This window comes from Ixodes scapularis, unplaced genomic scaffold (assembly GCF_016920785.2).
Source record: "Ixodes scapularis isolate PalLabHiFi unplaced genomic scaffold, ASM1692078v2 PGA_scaffold10__122_contigs__length_95168666, whole genome shotgun sequence".
Classification (NCBI taxonomy): domain Eukaryota; kingdom Metazoa; phylum Arthropoda; class Arachnida; order Ixodida; family Ixodidae; genus Ixodes; species Ixodes scapularis.
This window is the reverse complement of record NW_024609836.1, coordinates 94,643,543-94,665,738: the sequence shown is the minus strand read 5'-3', so window position 1 is coordinate 94,665,738 and position 22,196 is coordinate 94,643,543. Positions and strand designations below refer to the sequence as shown.

Sequence of the window (22,196 nt, the reverse complement as noted above, 5' to 3'; positions counted from 1 at the left end):
CGTGTGTGTGTGTGTGTGTGCCGGCGTTTCATGTGCGTCTTTCTCCCAGTTTATTTGCGCGCGTATGTTTCTTCGTGTGTGTCGTAATGACCGGCGTCGCTGCTCCTGATGACTTTGGGGCACGCGCGACGCTGGCTCGAGAAATATACATAAAAGAAAAAAAAAATGGGGCGACTTGTTTGGGTCAGCGTGGCCGACGTATCTGCGTCCGCGTGCCTGGCGGTGTTATGGTGTGGCTTCTTTGCAGCTCTCTTTTTCTTTCTCGCGTCGTACGTGTTTGCGTGTGTTGGGGGGGTCGCCTTCACAGTTGCGCTCCCTGTTCTGTGACGTCATCCAGAGACCCCAGCTCTCCCCCCCGCGGTCGAAACGCAAACCACTAAGCAGACGTACCGCCCTAATGAATTTTTTACAGCTTCTTGTCATATTCTACGCTGTATTCCGTTAATTATAGTCGTTGACGGGGATGAAAGGGCAGAGAGGTATATCGGTTGACCCCCAGCCTAAAGCGCGAGGGTTCAAGAACGCTTCCGCGTCTCATGAGCTTCGAGCGTGCGCGCGAAGGGCCAGAGCACGACGGAAAGACGCGTGCGCGTGCCGGAGGACGGCTACCCGAAAGAGACTTCCCGCTGTCCTCGTTTTCCCAGTAGCGGTGGGGACGCCACCCGCATCATTGGGAGGAAACGAACGTCGCCTAAAACACTATAATGTCTCTATCCTTTTCTTTGTAAGTAATGACCTGGAGTGGCGAATTTCACACACGGGCTCCCGAAATATTTCGGCCTCCCGCATACAGAGCGTGAACGATGCGCGAACCCGTCGCTGCGCAAACACGGCGGCGCGTGCGACGTCGCCACGAGATCGCGCGTCCGGCAACGTGACCTGAAACTTTTAGCGAAGGCCGGGCCGTGTGTTGGACGTTATTTTGTTGTTGTTTTTTTTTGTGCGTAATCCCCACGGCGGTTTGTAGGCAGCATATACGCGAGGGGCGGTTGCGGGGCGGGGTTACCGGAATGTGATTAGGAGACCGCTCGGTAGGCATAGAACGCCGGTCCCGCTGCTCAATTATACAAGCTGTTTCTCATCTTGTCTCTCGTTAGTTGGAGTTCCTCGAACTCGGTCCTTCGTTTACGCTCACGCGTACAGCTCGCGTCGAGGCGCGTCGCCCAAACACGCGATTTTCACTTTGTATCTCTGCGTCCATTTTTTTTTCTTTCTTTAAAATAAAAAAACTAGAATTTGTTTTTTAGGGAGGAGGGAAAGGGGGAGGGGCAAGGGTTCTCGAAGGTGGAAGCTTGTCCTGTTGACTATGGTCTGCCCTCGTCTGAGGAGGTTACTGGCAGTGTATTGGATGGATGGATGGATGAATCCGGCTGAGCCCTTTGGATCGGGCGGTAGCTTACGCCACCTAGCCATCTTGTTTTGCCATTTAAGCTTAGGATATTTAAACGTGAAAACTATATTCACTCCGCACTGCAAAGAAAGTGAGGCTATGAAACCCCCTTGCCATCAGTGAATAAGAAAATACCTAGTTTTCTCTCGATTTCTGCCACCATTCACTTAATCTTTGCTTGGTAATCTCTACAGTCTTGAAATCCACTTTCCCTTCGCTGTCTCTAAAACCCAATGACTTTAATAAATCCATGTTGTCTTCGGTAGGCATAGGGTGAAGCCCTTTACAGTAGATTATAAAGTACTCAGCCGTCTCGTCCTCCTCTCCACAAGCAGTGCACACTGTATTCATTTCCTGGTACTTCACTCTGTATGTTCTGGTTCGCAGAACACCCGTCCTCGCCTCAAACAGCAATGAGCTTCCCCTAGAATTGTCATAAATGCTTTCTTTGGCAATAACTGTTTTATTTAATCTATAGCTTTCCAGAGCCGTCTTTGTCTGCATTCTCCGCCGATCCCTTTCTGTGGCCTTAACTTTCTTCTTAACTGAGACCTGCTCTTCCGTATCTCCGCTATAGCCTAAACACTTTCCTCTTAATTTCCTAGTGCGCTGTCTCCACTTTGTGTCTACACTCCTCATGTATAAATAGCTGAAAACCTTTCGTGCCCATTGCTCCCCATCCATTTGCCTCAACCTATCCTCAAAATCTATCTTGCTCACCGCTTCCCTGCTCTCAAATGACGCCCATCCCATGTCTCCTTGTACTCCCTGGTTTGGCGTTTTGCAATGTGCCCCCGAAGCCAGTCTACCTACTCCGCGCTGTTTTATTTCTAGTCTCGCATGCACTTCGGATTTCATGGATACTGTAGCACCGCGTTTCCAAAAGTCAAGCCAGGCACCATGACCCCTTTCCAAATCTCTCTCACCGCCTCATACCTGTTGTAATTCCAAAGTGATCTATTTTTCATTACAGCTGCATTTCTTTTTCAGATGGCGTTACAGCGTGCTGTAACGCCATCTGTGGGCGGCTGCGCGTAACACCCCGCAGCTTGGGATTTTCACTGAGCGCGAGGATAAAAACAAAAAAAACAATGAAATCACCGTGACGCACCGTCAAATTATAGAACTGGATTATAGATGATTTTGTTTTTATTATTTTTAAAACATTCAAAATTAAAAAAAAAAAAAATAGTTCGCCTTAGGTTGTTTTGGGGGCCACGATAAAGGAATTTGTTAATCAGTAGCTAACGAATATTTTTATTTTTTTTTTATTTTTGTGTCTGTGGTTGAGAAAACGCCCTTCGAAAACGCCCACTTCCGCAATAGCATGTGTTCTTTTTTTTAATTCTTTTTTTTTCAACCGGCGAATGGTTTTGCAGACATAACGGTGTCACTTCGCTACTCTAGACATAGGAGCGCTGGAGGCCAGTCTACCTTAAGGACTCTTTTGAGTTTGTCGCCACCCTTCCGACTAAAATAAAATAAATCGCCTATGTCGTGTTCGTCCTAACTGTGTTCTGCAGTGTGCGCTATACCCCGTCGCTCGTTAGCACGAACTCTAAACAAGTTACGAGCATGAGCTCATTGCGCTTCATTGCGCGTCCTCTGCATGAACTCTCGCGCTGCGGGAGAACCAGACAGCGCGCTTCTCGCTTGTAACTTGTAGTAAGGTGGGAAGATGGGCGAGTCGGGTGCATGGTCTGAGAAATGAAAACAGCGCAAAAATGAATACAAAGTCAAGTAGAAGAACAGCGCTGTGTTTGTCTTCTACTTCTCTTTTGTGTTCGTTTTCGCGCTCTTTTTATTTCTCTGCACTTGGAACCTTTGCGGTATTCGTGTTGTGGCGAGATATTTATGAGTATGCGACAATTTTATCTGTCCTCGACGCCGAGCATTTATTTAAGATTTTTTCCCCCTTTCGTTGTTTTTTCAGAGCGGATCAAGTCGCGATGTTTCTCACGTAAATGCCATTTGTTTTCTTCTGTTTGTCACCCTTGCCCATTGTTCACTCCCCGGGTTTGTTTGTAGCATGCCTTTGCTTCGACACGATCGCATCTGCCTTGGTTTGGGAATCCTAGGAGTTCATTGAACTTCTCCGATTGGGTGTGTCTTTTAAAGGAACCTAGTTCAGACCGCTATAGTAGACATTAAATTTTCGTACTATTCTAGGGCACTTCTTTTTTTTTAATCCTAAATAGAGACAAGGTTCAGGTTGATAACACATATGATCGAAATTTTAAACATCGATCTAGTGCTTTTTTTTTTTTTTTTTTCAAGAATAGGGGTTTTGGTTTTTTTGGGGAGGAATTAGAGTGGAGGCAAACTTATTTTTCTTGGCAATGTTAAACGTGCGTGTGCAATAATTTATTAATATCATTAATCGAATGTACGTAAATAAATATATAAATATCATTTCCGAGAAAGTAAATACATTCTCCTCACCAGAAGCTGATTACGGGTTTTCCCCTTTGTGATAAAAAAACGTCGAAAGAAACTGGTTCCTGCCTTCACAATTTGCGCTTCAAACTTTCTCATAAAGTATGCATTAAATCTGGCGGCAGACTTTTTTTTTTTTCATTTCGGCACTTTTTTTTATTTTATTTTATAAATATTTTTGTATATTATTCTAGCAGACGCGGCGCTGCGAGCATTGTTTCGTTTTTATTTATTACGACGGTGGATTTATAGTAGCTTGATATTCGAGTTAGCTAAGAATAATAATAATAATGTTTATTTTATGTGGCCAAAAACAGCCACGCGGGTCTTCACATTGGCGCACACCAAAAGGTAAAAAGAAGAAACACAACTCACGCGCAGCATCAAATGTGCAAATTAACGTGTCTACAAATGTGGGCACACTTCCCACAAAATGTAGTACAGTTTCAACTATCAAGTAGACTCTCCGAAGCCCGACGAAACACTCAGGGATCCGTGAAATAGTCCAAGCTAGAGGATGCCACTCTATCGAATTAAATTTGCATACGTGACAGGGGTGAGGGCTTTGACATGGATTGAACGTGAAAGACGGTAAATGTTTTAGTAATGATCTGCTTAACATTGTATGCACGATTTCTTTTTCTTCTTTTTTTTCTGAATATGCCCGGATTAATCTTGGGACGAGTTGCACACTTTGTTCTATTTGATTTCTACCTTTTTACTTTTAATGTTCACAGCATGATTTTTCACTTAACTTTTTTTGGCATGGCACGCGAAGTTGTTGCTAATGCTCTTTGCCTCATTAAGTAAAATTGCATGATTTTGCTTTCTTTTTTGTTTTCTGCGTTGCTCCGCTATTTTGATTTGTTGACCAAAATTCGCATATTCGTGGTTTAGGTTGTACGCCTGAGAGGATCTTAATTCAGTTTTACTTATTCTTTTCGTGCTTGTTGTGCTCCCTCGCTATCTTTTTTTTTGAGTTTTGCTGTATTTTTTCCAGATATCCGTGCTTTTTCACGTTTTATTGTTCATCATTAGGTCAACGTTCGACAATCATGTTTAGTCTGACTGAAAACCTTTTTCTCGTGTTTTTCTTTTCGTTCCTTTTCTTTCACCGTTTCTTCCCTTGCGAATAGAGCAGGAGCGGGAACTTACTTATTCCGACAGAAAGGAGGAAACCCTCGTTTGTTTTCGAGGAAGAAAATAGCAAAAAAAAAAACCTGTTTACCTTTGGTATATCCCGAAGGCATTCTAACTGCGTAGCATTTATAGATCATAGATCCTCTGCGACACCATGCCGGTCTCCCCTGACGTCACGGTATCGCGTGACGTCATATTTTACCGGGATATCGCACTGTCACGTCACGTGACAATGTGACGTCTGTTCACGTGACGTCAGAGTCACGTCACGTAACGGCCGTCACACTGACGACGTCACGTGAACACGGTGACAGGACTGCAGGACATCGATTATCGGTAGAGACCGCCTTAAGGTGGCTTCCCCGCACGAACAACACCAATGCGGGAAAACACGCTTGCCGTTGTCTTTTGCAGAATTGTCGAAGTTTGGACGCGCGTGCATCCGTTGCTCGACCTAAATGGGGACACTCTTGTCTCTAGGGTGTTTTCACTGTACACGAGTGAAACGTAATACGGATCGTAAACGACGCGTCTCTTATCTCTGCCTGGTGACGTCAAAACTTGGGAACGGTTGAAACGGCGTCTCTTGGCTCCCGCTCTGAGCGTTTTAGCTTTAACCTGTTCTTCGACAATGTTCGATTTTTTTTTTTTTTTTTTTACATTTTGTGTTTTGCAACAGAGCAGACAAGCTTCTACGTGTGTGGCAGTTTGAGAGGCTCAAGTTTGTACTACCATACGGTACTACCCAAAAGAAGTCCTACCGAGTTCCCCTTCGCAGCGGCGTCCTCTGGGCAACGCGGGAGGCCTCTCGGCGACCAATTCAGTATCTATGTGCGCTACGCTGCGCCGTGTTTGCTGCGCTCGACGTCGCAGTATAGGCCTCTTGTCCCGCCAAGGGGGCGCTGCGAAAAGGAACATGTTAGGGCTTGTTTTGGGTAGCGCAAACTTCGGCGTGTTCAAACTGTCACACAATGTAGAACCGGGCCTGCTTTGGTTCGGAACGCGAGACCACGAGAAAAAGGGAAAGAAACAACAAGATTTTGAACGCCGTCGAAAAGCAGGTTAAAGCTAAGAGCGTGAGCAAAAAAACGCCGTTTCACACGTTGCAAAAAAAAAAAAAAAATATTGCGTCGGGACGCCAGATGTTTTGGCGTCAGCACACAGAGATGAGAGACGCGTATCGTAGCGCCGGTGGCGTGAGTCTGACACTTTCGATTCTCTGGCGGCGTTGAATCTTGCCGCTTTCGGGCGTCCACGGCTGTTTTTCCGTTCTTCGGCGCCACACGTGGAGAAAAAATCTCGGCCAACTTGCCACGATTAGTACGAGGCCCAATCAGGCTAGCTCGTACTGCCCTAAATGAGGGCGCCACCGTTTGTTCGCAGCTTCCGCGCAGGAGGCCTATGCGGAGAGCGTGGATGTCGTCTGCTTCTTGTACAGGAGTTGCGATGATGTGAGAACGCCAAACTCTTATTGTCGGATTGAAAACAAAAGTATAGTGGGTAGACCCGAAGGCGTCTAGCACTGAGCTCTACCCACTATCTTTTATATCGAAGCCATTCAGAGCTCGGCGTCCTTATGACGTCACCGCAGCTTTCGAGCAAGAAGCGGACGACTTGCGCAGGAGCTGCGGAATGCCGGCGCCCGGCGTTGGGCGCTCGCACTCGAACGCGTTCGACGAATGCAGCGGAGTCGAAGTCAGCTAGGTTTATGTCTACCCACTAATCCTTCCAACCAGAGCGCCGACGTCCCCTCTCGTCTCCTTCTCTTCCTCAGTTTCTTGGCGCAATACTTAGAATTTCGTGCTGCACAAGCCGCCATTGATCGCCTGTTTTAACTGGATAACGGCGAAACCTATACTAACTTTATTGAACAATCGTGGAAGAAGGAAGCCGGGCGGATGAAGAGGCTTGTTCGCTGAAACTTGCGCTACATAAGCAGATCTTGTAGCTCAGCAGCCACTTGCCTTCCTTGCAGGTTACTATATATGTATATAAAAGTCCGCAACGATCGTGGTCGTGAAGCTCATCCAGCCTAACGCGATTATTTCGCTTTTCGTTGTATTCGGTTTTTTATGTTGTTCTTTTTTTCCTTTTCCCTTCCAAGGGTACATGATACCTGCCGTCACGAATATGGCAGCGATTTAAGGAGGTCAGACGTTAAGGCCCACGAATAAAACCCTTATGCGTCCACGTTTTCTTTTTTTTTTTAATAGTATTTTTTTCAGGTTCTTCTTGAAGCCATTCCTTGACCAAGAGACGAGGAGAGGGGGGGAGGGAGGGAGGGACAAAGACTGGAGGGAAAAGAACCAAAACCGGGATTCTAGTGAGACTCGTATGAAAAAAAAAAAATTGAGGTACCGCGTTTGTACGTTTGTACTACTTGCCGGCTTTTCACAAGGCGTTTAGGTGCAGGTTTTACTCGGTTGGACTCTGATGTAGTTCATTATGTACTGCGTTTTTGGTGCTAGTGACGTGAAAGCCGCGTAGCTTCGTGTCCACAATGTCGAGTCCCTAAAGGCACCGTGAGGAAAGGTTTCATTGATAGCCGTAGTTGCACGCTGCCGCCTGATCGCTCAGTACAGACGTTGGTCACCGACGCGGCTTTACGTCGGTGACCTCCTCTTTTGGCCGTGCTTGACCTTGATCCACATCAGATGCGGTCGAGCAGCCGTAATCGTGACAGGTAATCTCGATATGAAGATTAATTTTATCTAAACTCGGGCAGGTTTCCGGCTTCGACCTTCACTTGACCGCGTGTGACCTTATTCTCCTGCGAGGCATGATCGAGGAGGCCTAGCTAATTGAGATCGGTGGTGGCACGCATGCACTGATAGCTCAATTCAAGGTTAATTTCCTCTGGGTTCAGACAACTTTCTGTCCTTGAACTTGATTTTAGCTTGACCGCGTTTGACTTTGTACTTACGTAAGACGCGGATGATAAGACGTAATCGAGATGGGTAGCTGTGTGCTAGCGCTGATTGCTTGATTTGGAACTTCATATCAGACGTGTTCGGGCGGCTTTTCGAGGGCGACCTTGACCCTGCTTGACCTTGTGCTCGACCTGTCCAGGGGCAAGGAGTTCAAGGAGGACGCCAGCACGTGGAAGGCGAACGAAGACGGCAAGGTGGTGAATAGTCAGCCTGCGAGGGTAATGGACGACCGCAACGGGGCCGGACCAACCAGCGGATACATCGCCAGGTCAGACGATCGCCTTTTTTGTTTTTGTTACCCGCAGTGGCTGTCTGTATTGTCTCGGATCAGTCGGTGAGCTTTGTTGGCGCGATCGAAGAAAGTGTATGGGGACCTGTTTAAACGGCGATCTGTCATATTTTGCCCGCTCATTATTGTCCAGAGGGCGTAAGTTGAGCTGCCTTATACGTCGATGCTTGCAGTTATTTGATCATGGGGCTGCTCCACGTAGTTGACTTCCCTATGCATTATTGGCTAAAACATAGCCTTCAATCAAATCAAATCAAATCAAAGCTTTATTTTCCAGAAACACTGGAAGGAGTCCCAGACAAAAAGCTGTTGAGACAGCTTGACTGGGTCTGGGACCCTTATTACATGGCAGCAGCTTGGTAGTGCGCAACACTCTCCTAGCGTAACATTAAAAAAATAAAAAATAAAAAAAAATAAAAAAAATCGGAACTTTGTAAACATTATAACACTAAATTAGGGAACAACGAAGATATAAGAGCGCAAGTCTCGTTTGCTAATCGTGTATATGTTTATGTTGTTTGTGAGGCATTTATTTAAAACGAGTGGTAGGTTGTAATGTAAAGTTTGAAAGTTGTAGTTTGTGCGGGAACAAGGGAGGACCCATGCTTCTCTGCGGCGTATGTTGACATCACTGCTATGCCTTACAAGCTCAGAAATAGTGAATAAGAAATCGATGAAGTGTGTGGAGGAGAAACGAATGGAACAAAGCAAACGATACTCATACATGCGTTCAACCGGAATTATTTGATATTTTAAAAATAAAGGTTCTGTGTGGTCTGTGTAGGAAACATCAGCAATATATCGTATTATTTTCTTTTGCAGTAATAGTATGTTTTTAAGGTTTGTTTTTGTTGTAGTAGCCCATACAAGGTGACAATAACTCAAGTGGGATTGAAATAATGCATAATAAATTTTAAGTTTAATGTTGAGTGGTAAAACGTTGCGACAACGAGAAACAATACCAACGATCCGAGAAAGTTTAGCTGTTAAATAATTTACATGACAATCCCACGTCATATTCTCTGAAAAAAATACACGTAAAGCTTTATGCTGGCTGACTATTTCGATTAACGACGTACCTAGTATGAGAGTGTAATTTATTGAAATGGGCTTATTTTTTGATCTAAATAAGATTGCTTTAGACTTCATTGTATTTACCTTAAGGCCGTTAGTATCAGACCACAATGCAAATTTGGTACGAGTAGAATTGGCTTGGCATAACAGTGTATCAGCATCAGCCGCAGAGAAAAACATACTCGTATCGTCCGCATATATAACAAATTGCACTTGGTTATCAATGTTTACTAGGTCATTGATGTAGACATTAAATAGAAAAGGTCCAAGTATACTTCCCTGCGGTACACCACAAAGAACACTTTGGAAAGAAGAGAAAAAACCGTCAATAGCTACACACTGTTTCCTATTTGTTAGATACGAGTGAAGCAAGGCAAGTGCTACACCGCGGACGCCATATCGACTAAGTTTCATAAGTAGTACTGTATGATTTAGGACATCAAACGCTTTACTAAAATCAATGAACACACCTAAAGTAATCAGCCTTTTTTCTATATTTCGCAATATAATTTCTTTTTGATATAACAAGGCGGCTTCCGTAGATTTGCCTTTGCGAAAGCCGAATTGATAGTCTGTTAATATAGAATGTTTACAAAAAAAGTGATCGAGGCGCGTAAGAATAATCTTTTCGAGTACCTTAGAGAAGACAGGTAACACAGATATTGGCCTATAGTTATTCATTACATGCTTATCGCCTCCTTTATGCACAACAGTGACTTTAGCCAACTTCATTTTTGCGGGAAACTGACCAGATGATAATGATAAGTTGTATATGTATGCTAAGTGTGGGGCAATTATATCCATTACAAATTTAACTGGCTTTATTTGTAATTTATCAATGTCAATACTTTTGCTGTTTTTTAGTCATAGAAAGATGTTATACACCTCTACTTCGTCAGTTGGATTGAGAAAAAACGTATCATCAGTATGTTTCACAGAAGAAAGGACATTTTCATTATTTCCGTTTCCCTGTGCAGTAGGTAGTGCATTTGAATAGTTAGCATTAAACTGTTCCGCCAAACGTGCACCTGACATGTTATGACCGTCTATAGTTAATTCGCCAATAGAGTGGGAAACCTTTCTACGATTTAAAACTTCATTAATAATGTACTTCATGGGCATTTTGTTGTGTCTGATATCGGATCATCCAAAGGGCAGAAACAAATTCGTAAACTGAACCATGTCTGCGGCAAATAAACTTCAGGAATTCGGCCAACGTTCTCTGCCGACGACCTTGGAGGTTCCAAAAAAATATCCCCCGAGGTGGTTACTAATTGATTGTCGGTGGTCTTGTATCCCCAATTCATGCTCACGTCTACCAACTTTGTCATTCCCATTTCGGGTGTCATTTCCATTTTGGGCGGTGCGGGCGGGTGGGGGCACGCACGCTTACGCACGACCAAATGCAGATGCCTCTTTTTTTTGTAAAAAAGAAAAGCTGGTTGTCCAACGAGATAAAAGTGCTGTTAAGATACGCTTCTAGTACGGTTAGAAGGTTGTCAACGCTCACTCCTGTCTCATTCTGGAAAGGAATGGCGCCACTGTCACCTACACACGTCCTTACGGCCTCAAACTGACAAAGTGCATTCATGAACCTGAGGAAGGGGACGAGATATATATTTCTTCCTTTTCTGCACTTTTCAAATAGAGTTGTGAGTGGCGCTTTTGTGTGTGGGTCTTCTTCCTTGTGTCCATTGTTTTTTTTTTTTTTTTTTTTTTTGCGCCTTACACCATGCTTCGTTACAGGTACCTATTCCGTGTCTTCCCCATTTTGACCGAATGTCATCCTCAGTTCCACCTCGTGCTCCCTACAACGCACATGTTATGTGTACGTCCTTTGAACGCTGTCTTTGATCTTTGGTCTTTTGTATTCCTCGCACTTCTGCCATTCCCCAGCACCGCAGCATAGTCATTCAGGTTCGATCAGTTGGGTGGATAGCCAATTATCTTCGCCGGGTCATCCAGTCCTTCCCCTTTCTCCCCAGCGTGCGTTCCCTACGTACAAGCGCGTGTTTATGTTTATGTAGCAGCCCGTTCGTGCTCTTTGTTCCCGGTTCCACTGGAACCGCGTAACCGTCAAACCTTCTTCCCTATGTTTTTCGCGAGTGACGTGAGAACGGCTCAGAAATGGCTTCGGCCGTCTCCTTCTGTTTACGCTGGGGACGTAAACATAAGAAGACAGAAATGCCGGTTTCTCTTCTCTCCCGATCGCTCTCCCTTTTGGGAAAGGTTCTCTGGCCTTGCAATTGTGATTCTGTGTTTCTCATTTTTTTTTTTTTATCATCACGTTTACGTCGATAACAGTTCCGAATCGTCCGCGACGTGCGAAAAATGACTCTGGTCTTTGTGATTTTTTTTCTTCCGTTTTTTCGCTTGTTTCGCCTCCTCCTCATTGTCTTAGTCGTTTTGTTCCGTCCTTTTTGTTTTCTTGTTTGTTTTTTTGTGTGTGCCGTCTTTCGGGACGATTTTGCTTTTTCGTTTTCCACGTGTCTTTCCCTATACACGCACTTTGCTCGTTCCACTTTGCGTTCAGTCTTATCGAGTTTCCACTTCGCTTCCCTCTTCCTTTGGGTCGTTATTTTGCCGATCTGATCTTTTCCTTTTATCTCTTTTTCGTTTTCCGCGTTTATCCCGAACTCTGGTTATGATTCTCCCCGAAATCCCGCTCCATCGCAATTTTCTCCCTGCTTTCTCCTTTTCCCCTTCCATGTTTTTTGTTTTTTATACGTAGACGCATCCACTTTGCGCACCCTTCTTTCCCCTTTATCTTTTTCTCTCTATAATGGACGGTGAAGAGATGGTGAACAGTACAGTGCGCCGTACTGTTCACCATCTCTTTCTCTCTGCTGTCCTTATTGTTTTCGCGAACCCCTTGTTCAGCTAGCACTTCATTTAAGAATTTCTACTCTCGAATCGCGGCTAACGTCGAATTCTTGCGTGCACGCTAACCTCCTTAAGCGCACGACACACCTCGTAATCACTAATACAAGCGTCGCGCAACCCCGTTTTGCATCTCTCACCAATCGCATTCCTTCCTTACTCTCTTTTTCCCCCGAAACGCCCGACGTAGTCTGAGTTGTGCCTTGAACCAGCTTTCGCTTTCCCTCGTTGTACCGCTTCGAATTGTTCTTATTTTCCCCCACTCTTTCCCGTTTCTTCCCCATTTTCTTAGATTCTCGTATCCCTGATTCATTGCGCGTCGTCTCTATCCTCGTTTCCTTCCCCCGTGCTCGTTCTCCCTTAAAATATGCATGCTCCGATTCCCTTACGCAGCCCCCGTTCCCCATTTCATTCCCCCGTCTTATTCTACGGGCCTCCTTTTTTTCCCCTTCGTTTCTTCCCCAAATCGATGATTGCGAGCGTCGGCCTCCGCGTGGGCGGCGAAGGGACGGGGGGAGCGTGCGTCCTCATCGTGCATGTTGCATTCTCGTTGCCCACCTTTTTCGAGCCGAAACTGCGCGTCCCAGGCATTCGCAGTGGGGAGGCCCCATTTAAGGGTCGTAGTCCATCGGCGCGTGCACGGCACTTCGGTCGCTGATTGGTTCCTTCTCGCGAATAAGCCTTCCAAGAACGCCGTGTACCGATTCGCTTCACGGATTAGGTCTAGCGTTACCTACGCTGCTCGTTTTGATCGTACCCAATGTATTCCGTATCCACCGGTCCGGTAACCTATGCGGAAAGCAAGTTCGTCCGCTTTTTGCGCGGGAGTTGCGGTGACGTCAGAAGGACGCGGAGCTCCGATTGGCTCGGATCGAAGGATAGTGGGTAGACCTCAACCGCCCACTATCGTTCATTCAGAACCAACGAGAGCTGGGCGTTCTGACGTCACCGGAACCCCTGCAAACGAAGCGGACGATCTTGCTTTCCGCATAGTCCGTTTAACCCTCACGTGATTATCTCTGGTCTAGTGAAAGCATGGACGACGCGGAGCGAGTTTTCGACGAGCGCGACGAAGCATCGCCGAGCTATTGACGCTATCCTCGGTCTATTTGCCCCATCGAATTGCGCTCGCATGTTACGCTTAACTTTGACCAGTATTCGTGAGAAAAGGGCAAAGGTGCGAGATTGATTATGACGCGCCTTAGGCATGTACTCTGCGCTCTCTTCGACTGTCTTAACTGCGTACACTATGCTGTTTTCCAGAAATCTCTTCCCGGATGGGTTAATCAAATTCTTAAGATGTGCGTAAGCCCGCGATTGACGAAGATGTACACTTTCTGTTTGTGCCGTTTCTCGGTAACTTCCGCGTACTTCCGACATTTCTTTTTACATAGTGGCAACTCGAGCCGCCTCTTATGCGAAGGAATTGTTTGAGGTGCAGAAGAACGAGTTGGCGAACAAAGGCGGGATCTCTAATTCAAAGGAAATCGGAATCACCGGAAATGGCCAACATTTCCGAGTAACTTTTCCCTTTCCTTCTGAGCACAGGCAGTGAGAGGGCCCAAAGAAAATAACAATACGATAGAATCACGCCCGGAAACGGCTTTTTCACTTTTGCTCGCTCTATCTCCTTTCCCACGCCCTCTCGCGCCTTCGCTCTTCTCCCTAGAACTTGATACCCTTTCCTACGTGTAGAGGCAGCACCTACTCGTATTCGGCTCAAAAACAGTAATAAAAAAAAAGTAACTTTTTGCGCTGCATTTGTGATTTCCCACTTTCTCTAGAGAATTCAGATACATCTAGATGCATTTTAGATTAGACATTTTGCTATCTTAACAAGACCCACACGTTTCTAAAACCAAAAGTATCGCTTCGTTCTCCGACAATCAAGTCTCGTAAGAACGGCTTCGCGCGGCGTCTAAGCAATGCGTCAAACTTTTTTTCTTCTTCTGTTGGAAACGAGTGTAGGTAACATAACAAGGCCGGAGCCTCGTAGCGTTCTACGTCACCTACAGGGGGCTAGCCGGGATCATTGACTCAACGCGAGTTTTACGTCAGCATCTGGGGTGAGATGCGTGTTTTCACCGATTGGGCACGGGTCCCTACCAAACGTGGCACTCGTATGTAATTTGTGCACCGGGCTGGCCCCTTGCAGGCGGCGAAGAAAAAAAAAAAGGCTGCGGACTTTTTTTTCCAGCTCGAGTATAATGAAAGCGTCAAAGTTCTTTCTCTTTATTTTTTAATGCTGCGTCGTGTTACGTATACGTACACTACATGACAGTGTTAGCACGAATACGGCCTGTTTTTATGTGTTGTTCGTTGATATGAGTTAGTATGACGTCGAACACCGCTATACACTATGCTGGTGGTTGACTCGGCGGCCCTTCGCAGCGAGGGCAATGGTAAACTGCGCCGCGCTCGGCTGTAGCAATTACTTCGTATGGCGACGATCGTCCGATCGTTTCGTCGGCATGCCCCGCGAGACAGAGTAGCCGTCAAGTTGAAAGTACGAGCGGCAGGAAAGGGATGCGGCCGCGGATTATCGAGTTTGCGGGGCGCATTTCATAACGGCGAGCGACGGCACTTTTCTACCGTTGTTTACGTTCACGCACGCCTTTGCATCGGCTGTTGCCCGTTTGTGGTGTAGATGGCCTTCGTTACATAACGCCGTCTCCACGCTTCGAGCTCACCTTCGGGGCTCCCGGCCGAGTCCGGGCGAGTGTCGCGCCGCGAGCCCGTCCCTACGGCGATCAGTCGGCGGCGGCCCCCGCGTGCAAGCTCGCCGAGACGCCGCCACCGAAGCATTGGTTCGTGCCGTCTGCGAGACGGTAGCCTTCGCAAGGAGCGATAGTATGCAGGCGAGCCGGTTAGGAAACGTCTTATTATAAACCCTCCGGTATTTGATTTGTCCTTGTCTCAGGGTTTAGATCATGACGGTAGCCTTGCGTTGTTTACCAATATTTCGCAAAATCGTAACAAATTTTCTACAAGCGACTCCTAGAGCCGCTCGTCAAATGATAAAGCACGCAATTCAGCTTTCTTTCTTTTTTTTTTTTTTTTTTGTTACACGACAGTTTTTTGCTTCAAAACTTCGTCGGCGGCATATCGAAACTTTCTGCTCGTCGCGCGGTCGCACCAGTGCCGAAAAATTCTGCGCGTACACGCTCAACGTCATCATCGCAAGCTGGGCACGTCTTTCCCAAGTTCACATGTAACACAACTAGGTACCTCTGTAGAAAATATGGTGCATGTCAGCGTATATCCGGGCCGTTAGCGGCATCCTACGCCTTGGTAAGCGCATCCGCGCGGTGTGAAGTCAACCACCAGTATGGTGCGGGGCCCCATTCTTCCCTAGCGTGACGTCACTTGCGAGGCTTGTATTGTCTCTGGTGGTGCCCCTCTAAAACATGCTGCTTCAGTTCTAATCTTAATGTCAGCTTTTTAAAAGGTACTCCAGGGATTTTTTTTTTTTTTTTTGTCGCTGGTTTGCCTCAAGAGTAGCTAAACAGACCAATAGACACGGCTGTACCAATCCCTCGAGTATTGTGTGAGAAAAAAAATTGTTCGCAAAGGTATCGAATTATCGAATTTCGTTCTTTTTTTTTCTCAAACCGAGAGCTATTACTGGCAACACTGAGGTGTGCCGGCAGAAATGGTACGAAGTGGACGGTAAATAACGTTCCGAACGGATTACAAGACGTTTGATGGTTGAAAACTATGCTTGGAAGCTCGTTCACTGAGAGGCACGAATAAGCGCTCGACATACTCTTTTTCAATACTATACGAATACTTGAAAGGATAAAACATCGAGGACGGGGGACGGAATCTGGACTTCTTCCCTGTTTCCGTCCCCGTCCTCGATGTTCTACCCTTGCAAGCATTCACCAACACGCACGTTTTCAATTGCTCTGTTTTAAGACTACCTGCGCGACCCAAGAGTCTGTACCATTTGTGACGTCACACCGCTGGAGAGAGCGCGGAAATTTTGGATGTTGGTTTCGGCAACAGCTTCATTTACCCTTCTCTCAATAGCTATTTTGAATTTGGAGACATTAAATAGCATAACGTGGAGACTCATATCCGGGTATTTCGAAAATGCAATTTGTTTGGGTAGCTCAAAAAAACGGCCCGAGTACCCTTTTAAGCTCTGAAAGAAACGGAATAGGCGAGATGGCGTGGTCATACTAGCTCAGTCGCTGTCTTTACATTGAAACACACACCCTGAAGAGTGTTGTCCTGCTGAAACAATCGCAGTACAAAGGCGAGGACAAGGGCACGCGACGCTGGGGGACGCGCGTGATTCGCGCAAAATTATCTACGTGTCGTTCAACAAGAAACACGTAAAAAAAAAAAAAACGAAACTACTAGTGTCTTTGTCTTTTTACTCGAATATCGCTTTGTCTAAGCGATGCACAATGTCGAATCTTCTAACTTCCTCTGGCGGCTTGTGAGAACGCGCGAATTCAATGGTACAAGCTAATGATACACGGCAAAACACGAATGTAAGCGAACAACCCTGAACAAAGGCAAATAAAAAGAGATACGCGAGCCGACACAGTCTTCCCATTCTTATTCTTAAGTGGACGAGACAACCTGTTTCATATCGCCGTTCCTTCTCAGGGGGAAGAAAAACAGAAAAGCCAAAAAGCGCAGCAATACTCGAGTGTTTTGTTCGTGCCGAGAACAATGAAAAGTCGGCACTAATGCGAAGCCGTTGTCTTTCGGCGTCGTCTTGCTTTCGCGACCCTTTCGTGGGAACTCCTCCTTCTCCCCTCCCTCCGAGAATGATGGAATCACCAGAGTCTCTCGACTCCCTCACTATAAGTCTAAACTGCTCCTGTTTCCACTTTGAGTGCATGCTTGTTTGATAGTTGCACTAAAGTCGCCCGAGTTACTTGTAGCTCGAAGCTACTTTCGAATATATTCTGAAGTTTCATGCTACTTGAATTGCTTTCAATTTGCAGTTTCTTGCAACTCAGGTGACTGTCGCAACCGCTAAAAATGCGCATCGGTGTTTTATTTTTTTTTTTTTTTTTTTTTTTTTAGTTGCGGACGTTTACAAAAGGGTTGGGGCAAAGGTGTGTATAGCGTGTTTACAAACGGTGCTTGTTGTTTGTTTTCTCGGTGTGAACCGGCCCAGTATGGTTTCGTATTTTTGAGATCGTTATGGGCTCAGACAACACTCTCAGGAAAATTTAAAAAAAAAAATAATAGTAATGCTAAGTTTGCACGAACGTGTTCTGGCAGTGTCTATTGTTTATCTTTAAAAGTACGAAGTGGGGATATGATGTTGGTTTAAATATAAGGCAAAAGGCTTTCAGGTTTCTTTAGAAGACAAAAAAAAATGATCAAAAATAAAAAATTAACGAACGATTACTGAACCCAGACAAATCCGCCAAAGCCTTTACCTCTACATGGGCACAGTCTTGCCCCTGTATCCTTTACGTTTCGTAAACACTCCGCATTCGAAGCGGACAAACAACAAAAGGAGTTTGAAGCCTCATTCTATTGAAAAGGCTGAAACATATCTTTTCGCGTGTTGGCACTTATATAACATAATAAAAACCCCGAACAGTTTTTTTTTTTCGGCATAATTTTCTTCTTTTTTTTTTGCGCAATATTTTCCGGGGATATCGAGGCATCTTACAGAAACGTTCTTCCTGAAAGAGCCGAAGCTAAACAGGAATATGGACGAGGTTACGTTTTGTACTGATCGCGCTGTTGCTCGAGCGATGCATAACCGCAAAGATCTCAAATATTTGCTCCAGCAAATATTTGAGATCTTTCCGGTGATGCATCGGGCTCCATGTTTTTGTCCCGCGATGACATCTACTCTCGACGTGCTTGCTCTTGCTAAGGAAAAAGATAAAAAAAAAGCGAAGATTCTAGTCTGAATTTTTTTTTTAAAGATACAACCTTAATTCAAGATTTTTTATTATTATTATTACTTCGTTGTCCCTTCGTGTACCGTGTTTCTCGACGTCGGCGGTTTTGAAACGTACATCATTCGTGTCACGTTGTTTGGTTCCGTGCTCGTCTCCATTAAGGAATCGTCTCTCCTTTTTTTTCTTTATCTCTTACGAACACGCGACTCCGGACGAAACGAGTGTGTAATTTAAAGATTTTAGATCCTGGATAACAATAGATTACCCCAACTAACACGCTCGGTAATTAGCGGGCCGCCGGACCAGGCCGACCACCTTTCCCCGGTCAGGAAGGGGCCGTGTCCGGCCCATTCTTGAAACGGAGCCATTCTTGAACTTGAAACGGAGTGTGGTCAAAGGCTACAAGAAACGCAACACGCATAGTAGGAAAAGTGCACTGTCACGGCGTACCTTCTGCGTTCATTTGGGTGCGCGAGCTGCAAAGAATATTCCCGATCAAAAGGCACGAAAGTAGTCGTGACGTGGCGCTTTCGGCGTGGCTCGATAAGCGACACGGGCTTCTAGCGTTCGTGCTACACCATGTAAAGCGAGGAAGGCCTTCCGAACGCCCCACTAAGCTTCCTCCGTGGAACGTCTTCAGAGTCGGATATGGTTTAGGCGATCGGACCCGAGCCCGCGATGCCGAGCGTCAATCAACGCTTTGATTGGACACGATGCCTAGCCGAGCAGTGACGTGGCGCTCGTATCCAATCAGTGCCTTCGCTCGATATCATCGGTGATGGCGTCAGCATTCTTCTGCACGGGCTTTGATTATTTGATAGGTGGTGTTGGTCCACGGCGCTCTGGCCGCGTATATTCACTCTTAACTTGTACGCTCTGTTTTATCTTTATTTATCGCTCTTCGGCACTGGCGCGTTGACGGTAGCGCCGCCTGGATCGGTTCAAGAGAGCAGGCGGCACCTTTTCGATGGATGTCGTTACTTTTCCCTGTAGAGGGGTTTTATGGACGCCAGTACAATGCCGTGTCAGGTGACCTTCTGGGGCGCGTAGTCACACGATGCATTCACGACAAAGATACGGGATCGTTACTTTGGCGTTACTTACAAAAAAAAAAAACAGCACTTAAATTGGGTTTATCCGGAATGGATAGATATTAACGCCGATATTGATCAACTGAAATAAATGCCCGAGACCAAATACATTACGGACAAAACCTTGAAGGGCAGTTTTGTTACTTTTTTATTTTATTTTTTCTCTCTTTCTCTCGCTTTTTACGGCGGTTTATTGCGAGGTGAGGCGAAGCGTGATGGGGCTGAAATACGTACGCCTCGAACGACCGTAACGATCGCCTTCGAGGCGTACTCTAAATTCCCGGAAATGACGATCCAATCGGACGTCCGTATGTGTACCGGCATTTTCGGGGAGTACCTGTATCGACCGGGTATCGCGTATATCGGAAATATTCGGAACGACGATTAGCGTTATCTTCCCGGTGGGCCGTCGCACTCCTTTAACGGCGGCTCGTTTTTTACCGACGGTTCATATCGATTTTGAGGCTATAATCTCGGTAGCACACCTTCCCTACGCAAAAACGTGCGTTTCTCTTTTTTTTTTATTAATTTAATTTTTAAGACAGAGGAAGAAAGGAGGGGGGGGGGGTGATTTTACGGCTTCGCGTATTGTATAAACGCGCCTCCGGGTACTTATTTTACTAAGAAAACAAATTACAGACTCGAGCCCAATGTTTCTATTTCTCTAAAACCTTGGCTTTCATATGCGCTAAGGTGGATCGAATAAGTGTCATTTTGCGACCGTTATCTCGAGGCGATTTAAATATCGCTACGACACCATTCCCCATTCGCTACTCAATGTACAGCGCGCTGCAATATGAAAGACCCACTGGGAGCGCGTGGCCCAGGTGGTGGCTGGCGGGGGTGCTGCGAGCGCTCCGGGCAATCCCATTCTGCTTCGAGGGGAGGACGCTCACTCGGGGCTCGGCACAAACTGATAAGCGCGTTGAGCTTTAGCTGTGCCCCGAGTGGGCGCCCTTCCCTCGAAACAGAATGGAATTGCCCGGAGCGCTTGCAGCGCCCCCGCCAGCCACCGCCTCGGCCACGCACTCCAACGGGTCTTTCATATTGCAGCGCACTTTTACAGGCTTCCCGCGTTATCCTGTAGGTTAGTCAATGGTCGTGCTGAAACATAAATAGATGTAATCTGAGTGTGAGACATACACAGTATGCGCCTAGCGCATCGCTGTGCACCTCCCCAAGGTCACGTGACGGTGACACGGCATTCTATTGGCTTTCGTGATTCGTAGCGTCCTTCACGGTCCATCTTAAGGTAAGACGGAGTATTGTCGTACGACTGTTCTAAAGCAAAAAATAATGTAAGCTTTAGCTGTTCTTTTTTTAGTTTTAATGATTTTTCGAGCGGATTAACTTCATGTAAGTCATGTTAGCGTTTTTCGGGGGTTTTTTTGCTGGTATTTTTTTGTTTGGGGACTGTTTGCTTTAGACGATTGACATCTAGAATTGTGATAAATGTGAGCTAGTCTTCCAGAAAAAATAAATAAAGCAGAGTTTCAGCATTCCTGCTACAAAAACGAACTGTCGGAGATAAAACGTGTCAAGTTGTAGAAGGCCTTTGAATTATAGCGCTTTCCTATAAGGGAATAAATCAGCTCTGTATCGCACCTCGTCCAACCTTTCTGTGTCACTATTCACGCACGCACGCACGCACGCACGCACGCACGCACGCACGCACGCACGCACGCTTACAAAAAAGTACAAAAAGCTATACTTACACAAAAAGGTATTCGAATAAAACCGAGAAAAAAACAAACTCAAATTGTCAGGGGCAGCTTCCTCGTCAGTGTGTTATGCATATTACCGGCTTTTCCTCTCGTTTTGTTTTTATCTGTGTTTTTGCTTTGGAATTTGTGTAGCGTGTAGTCAGAATTGCACTGCAGACAGCGGTGGCAATAAGACGTCGCTTCCACGTTGAATTCGTCACACAGTATTATCAAAACCCGAAAAGAACGACAAAGAAAAAAACCCCAGGAAAATACGTGTCTAAAGCTGGCCTATCCGTTCTGAATCGGGTCGTACATCTACACTCAACGATCCGGGGTTGCACAAACTGCTACTTTGAGCTTTCTTTTTTTTTTTGTGCGTGTGTGTGTGTTTGATTTTGTTGGTAGGTGTCGAAATCTGGGTATAAAGGGGGGGGATGGGAGGTGGAGAGGCTCTACTCGGTACCGTGTGTCGTGTTGGACGTTTGTCTTCGCCGTGATTCGAGTGGTGGCGTGCCAGACCGTGCTTTTCGGCGCTCGACCGATCCCGAACACTATCTTTAGAAAGGAAAAAAGAAATAGGCGGACGTATGTCAGCCGAAACGGTCGTTGGGAGACCCTACTTTTTCCCTATTCCGGGAGTCTTCTTTTCTTTTTTTTTTTTGGGGGGGGGGGGGGGGGGGGGGGGAGAGAGGGAGAGGTGTTTCGGTCGCATTGTTGACGGGTTTGGGTATTTATGTCGTGACTGGTTGCCCCTGGTAACCGAGTTCCACGTTTTTTCTTTGAAGAGCTTTACATCCCTAGCCAACAATACGTAACTACCCCTTTTCTTTTTTTTTTTTTTTTTAGATATAGAGTGTGATGTTACGTGCCGGTGTTGTCCGTTTAAATCATCTCGATTTGCGGTGGTTCGGGTTTCACGCACACCACCCTCTCGGCATTTGTCCGATTGAGGCGTGTAATAGAAACACGCTTATCAAAGCTCTGTACAGGTTGTCCACAAACGTGTACACCACATTGTTCCGGCGCATGTCCTGAGAGCGAGCGAAGCGATGATGGTTCTTGCGATGCTTGGCAGCCTTTTCAGCTGAAAGCGAGATTGACAATTGCGTAATAAATAACTTTGTGGTTGTTTCGTCGGCGTCGCTACGTTCGGGTGCCGCGTACGTTGTGGATGGGTGGATATTAACGGCTGTACCCGTTTAAACGGGCGGTAGCTTGCGCCACCTGTCCTAAAAACTGAAAAACGAAAATACGATTTTTTTTTTTTTTTTGTTAAGAGGCTTTTAGTGTTGCTGGCTTCGTCTTAACCTTTACATTTATCGAAAGTTTCAGTTGTACGTGCGTTCAGTTTTCGAGTGATCTTATCGTGTGTTTG

At 45.9% G+C, this 22,196-nt stretch overlaps 1 protein-coding gene across 2 annotated transcripts in view; it reads left to right on the top strand.

The window, feature by feature from the left end:
• LOC8043682 (synaptosomal-associated protein 25) overlaps positions 1-22,196 on the top strand; it is a 272,225-nt gene that overhangs the window by 227,753 nt on the left and 22,276 nt on the right. For both annotated transcript variants that reach the window (XM_040217394.2, XM_040217395.3), the window contains exon 7: positions 8,036-8,164. In XM_040217394.2, the coding sequence (XP_040073328.1) occupies positions 8,036-8,164 (129 nt within the window). The remainder of the gene's footprint in view (positions 1-8,035; positions 8,165-22,196) is intronic.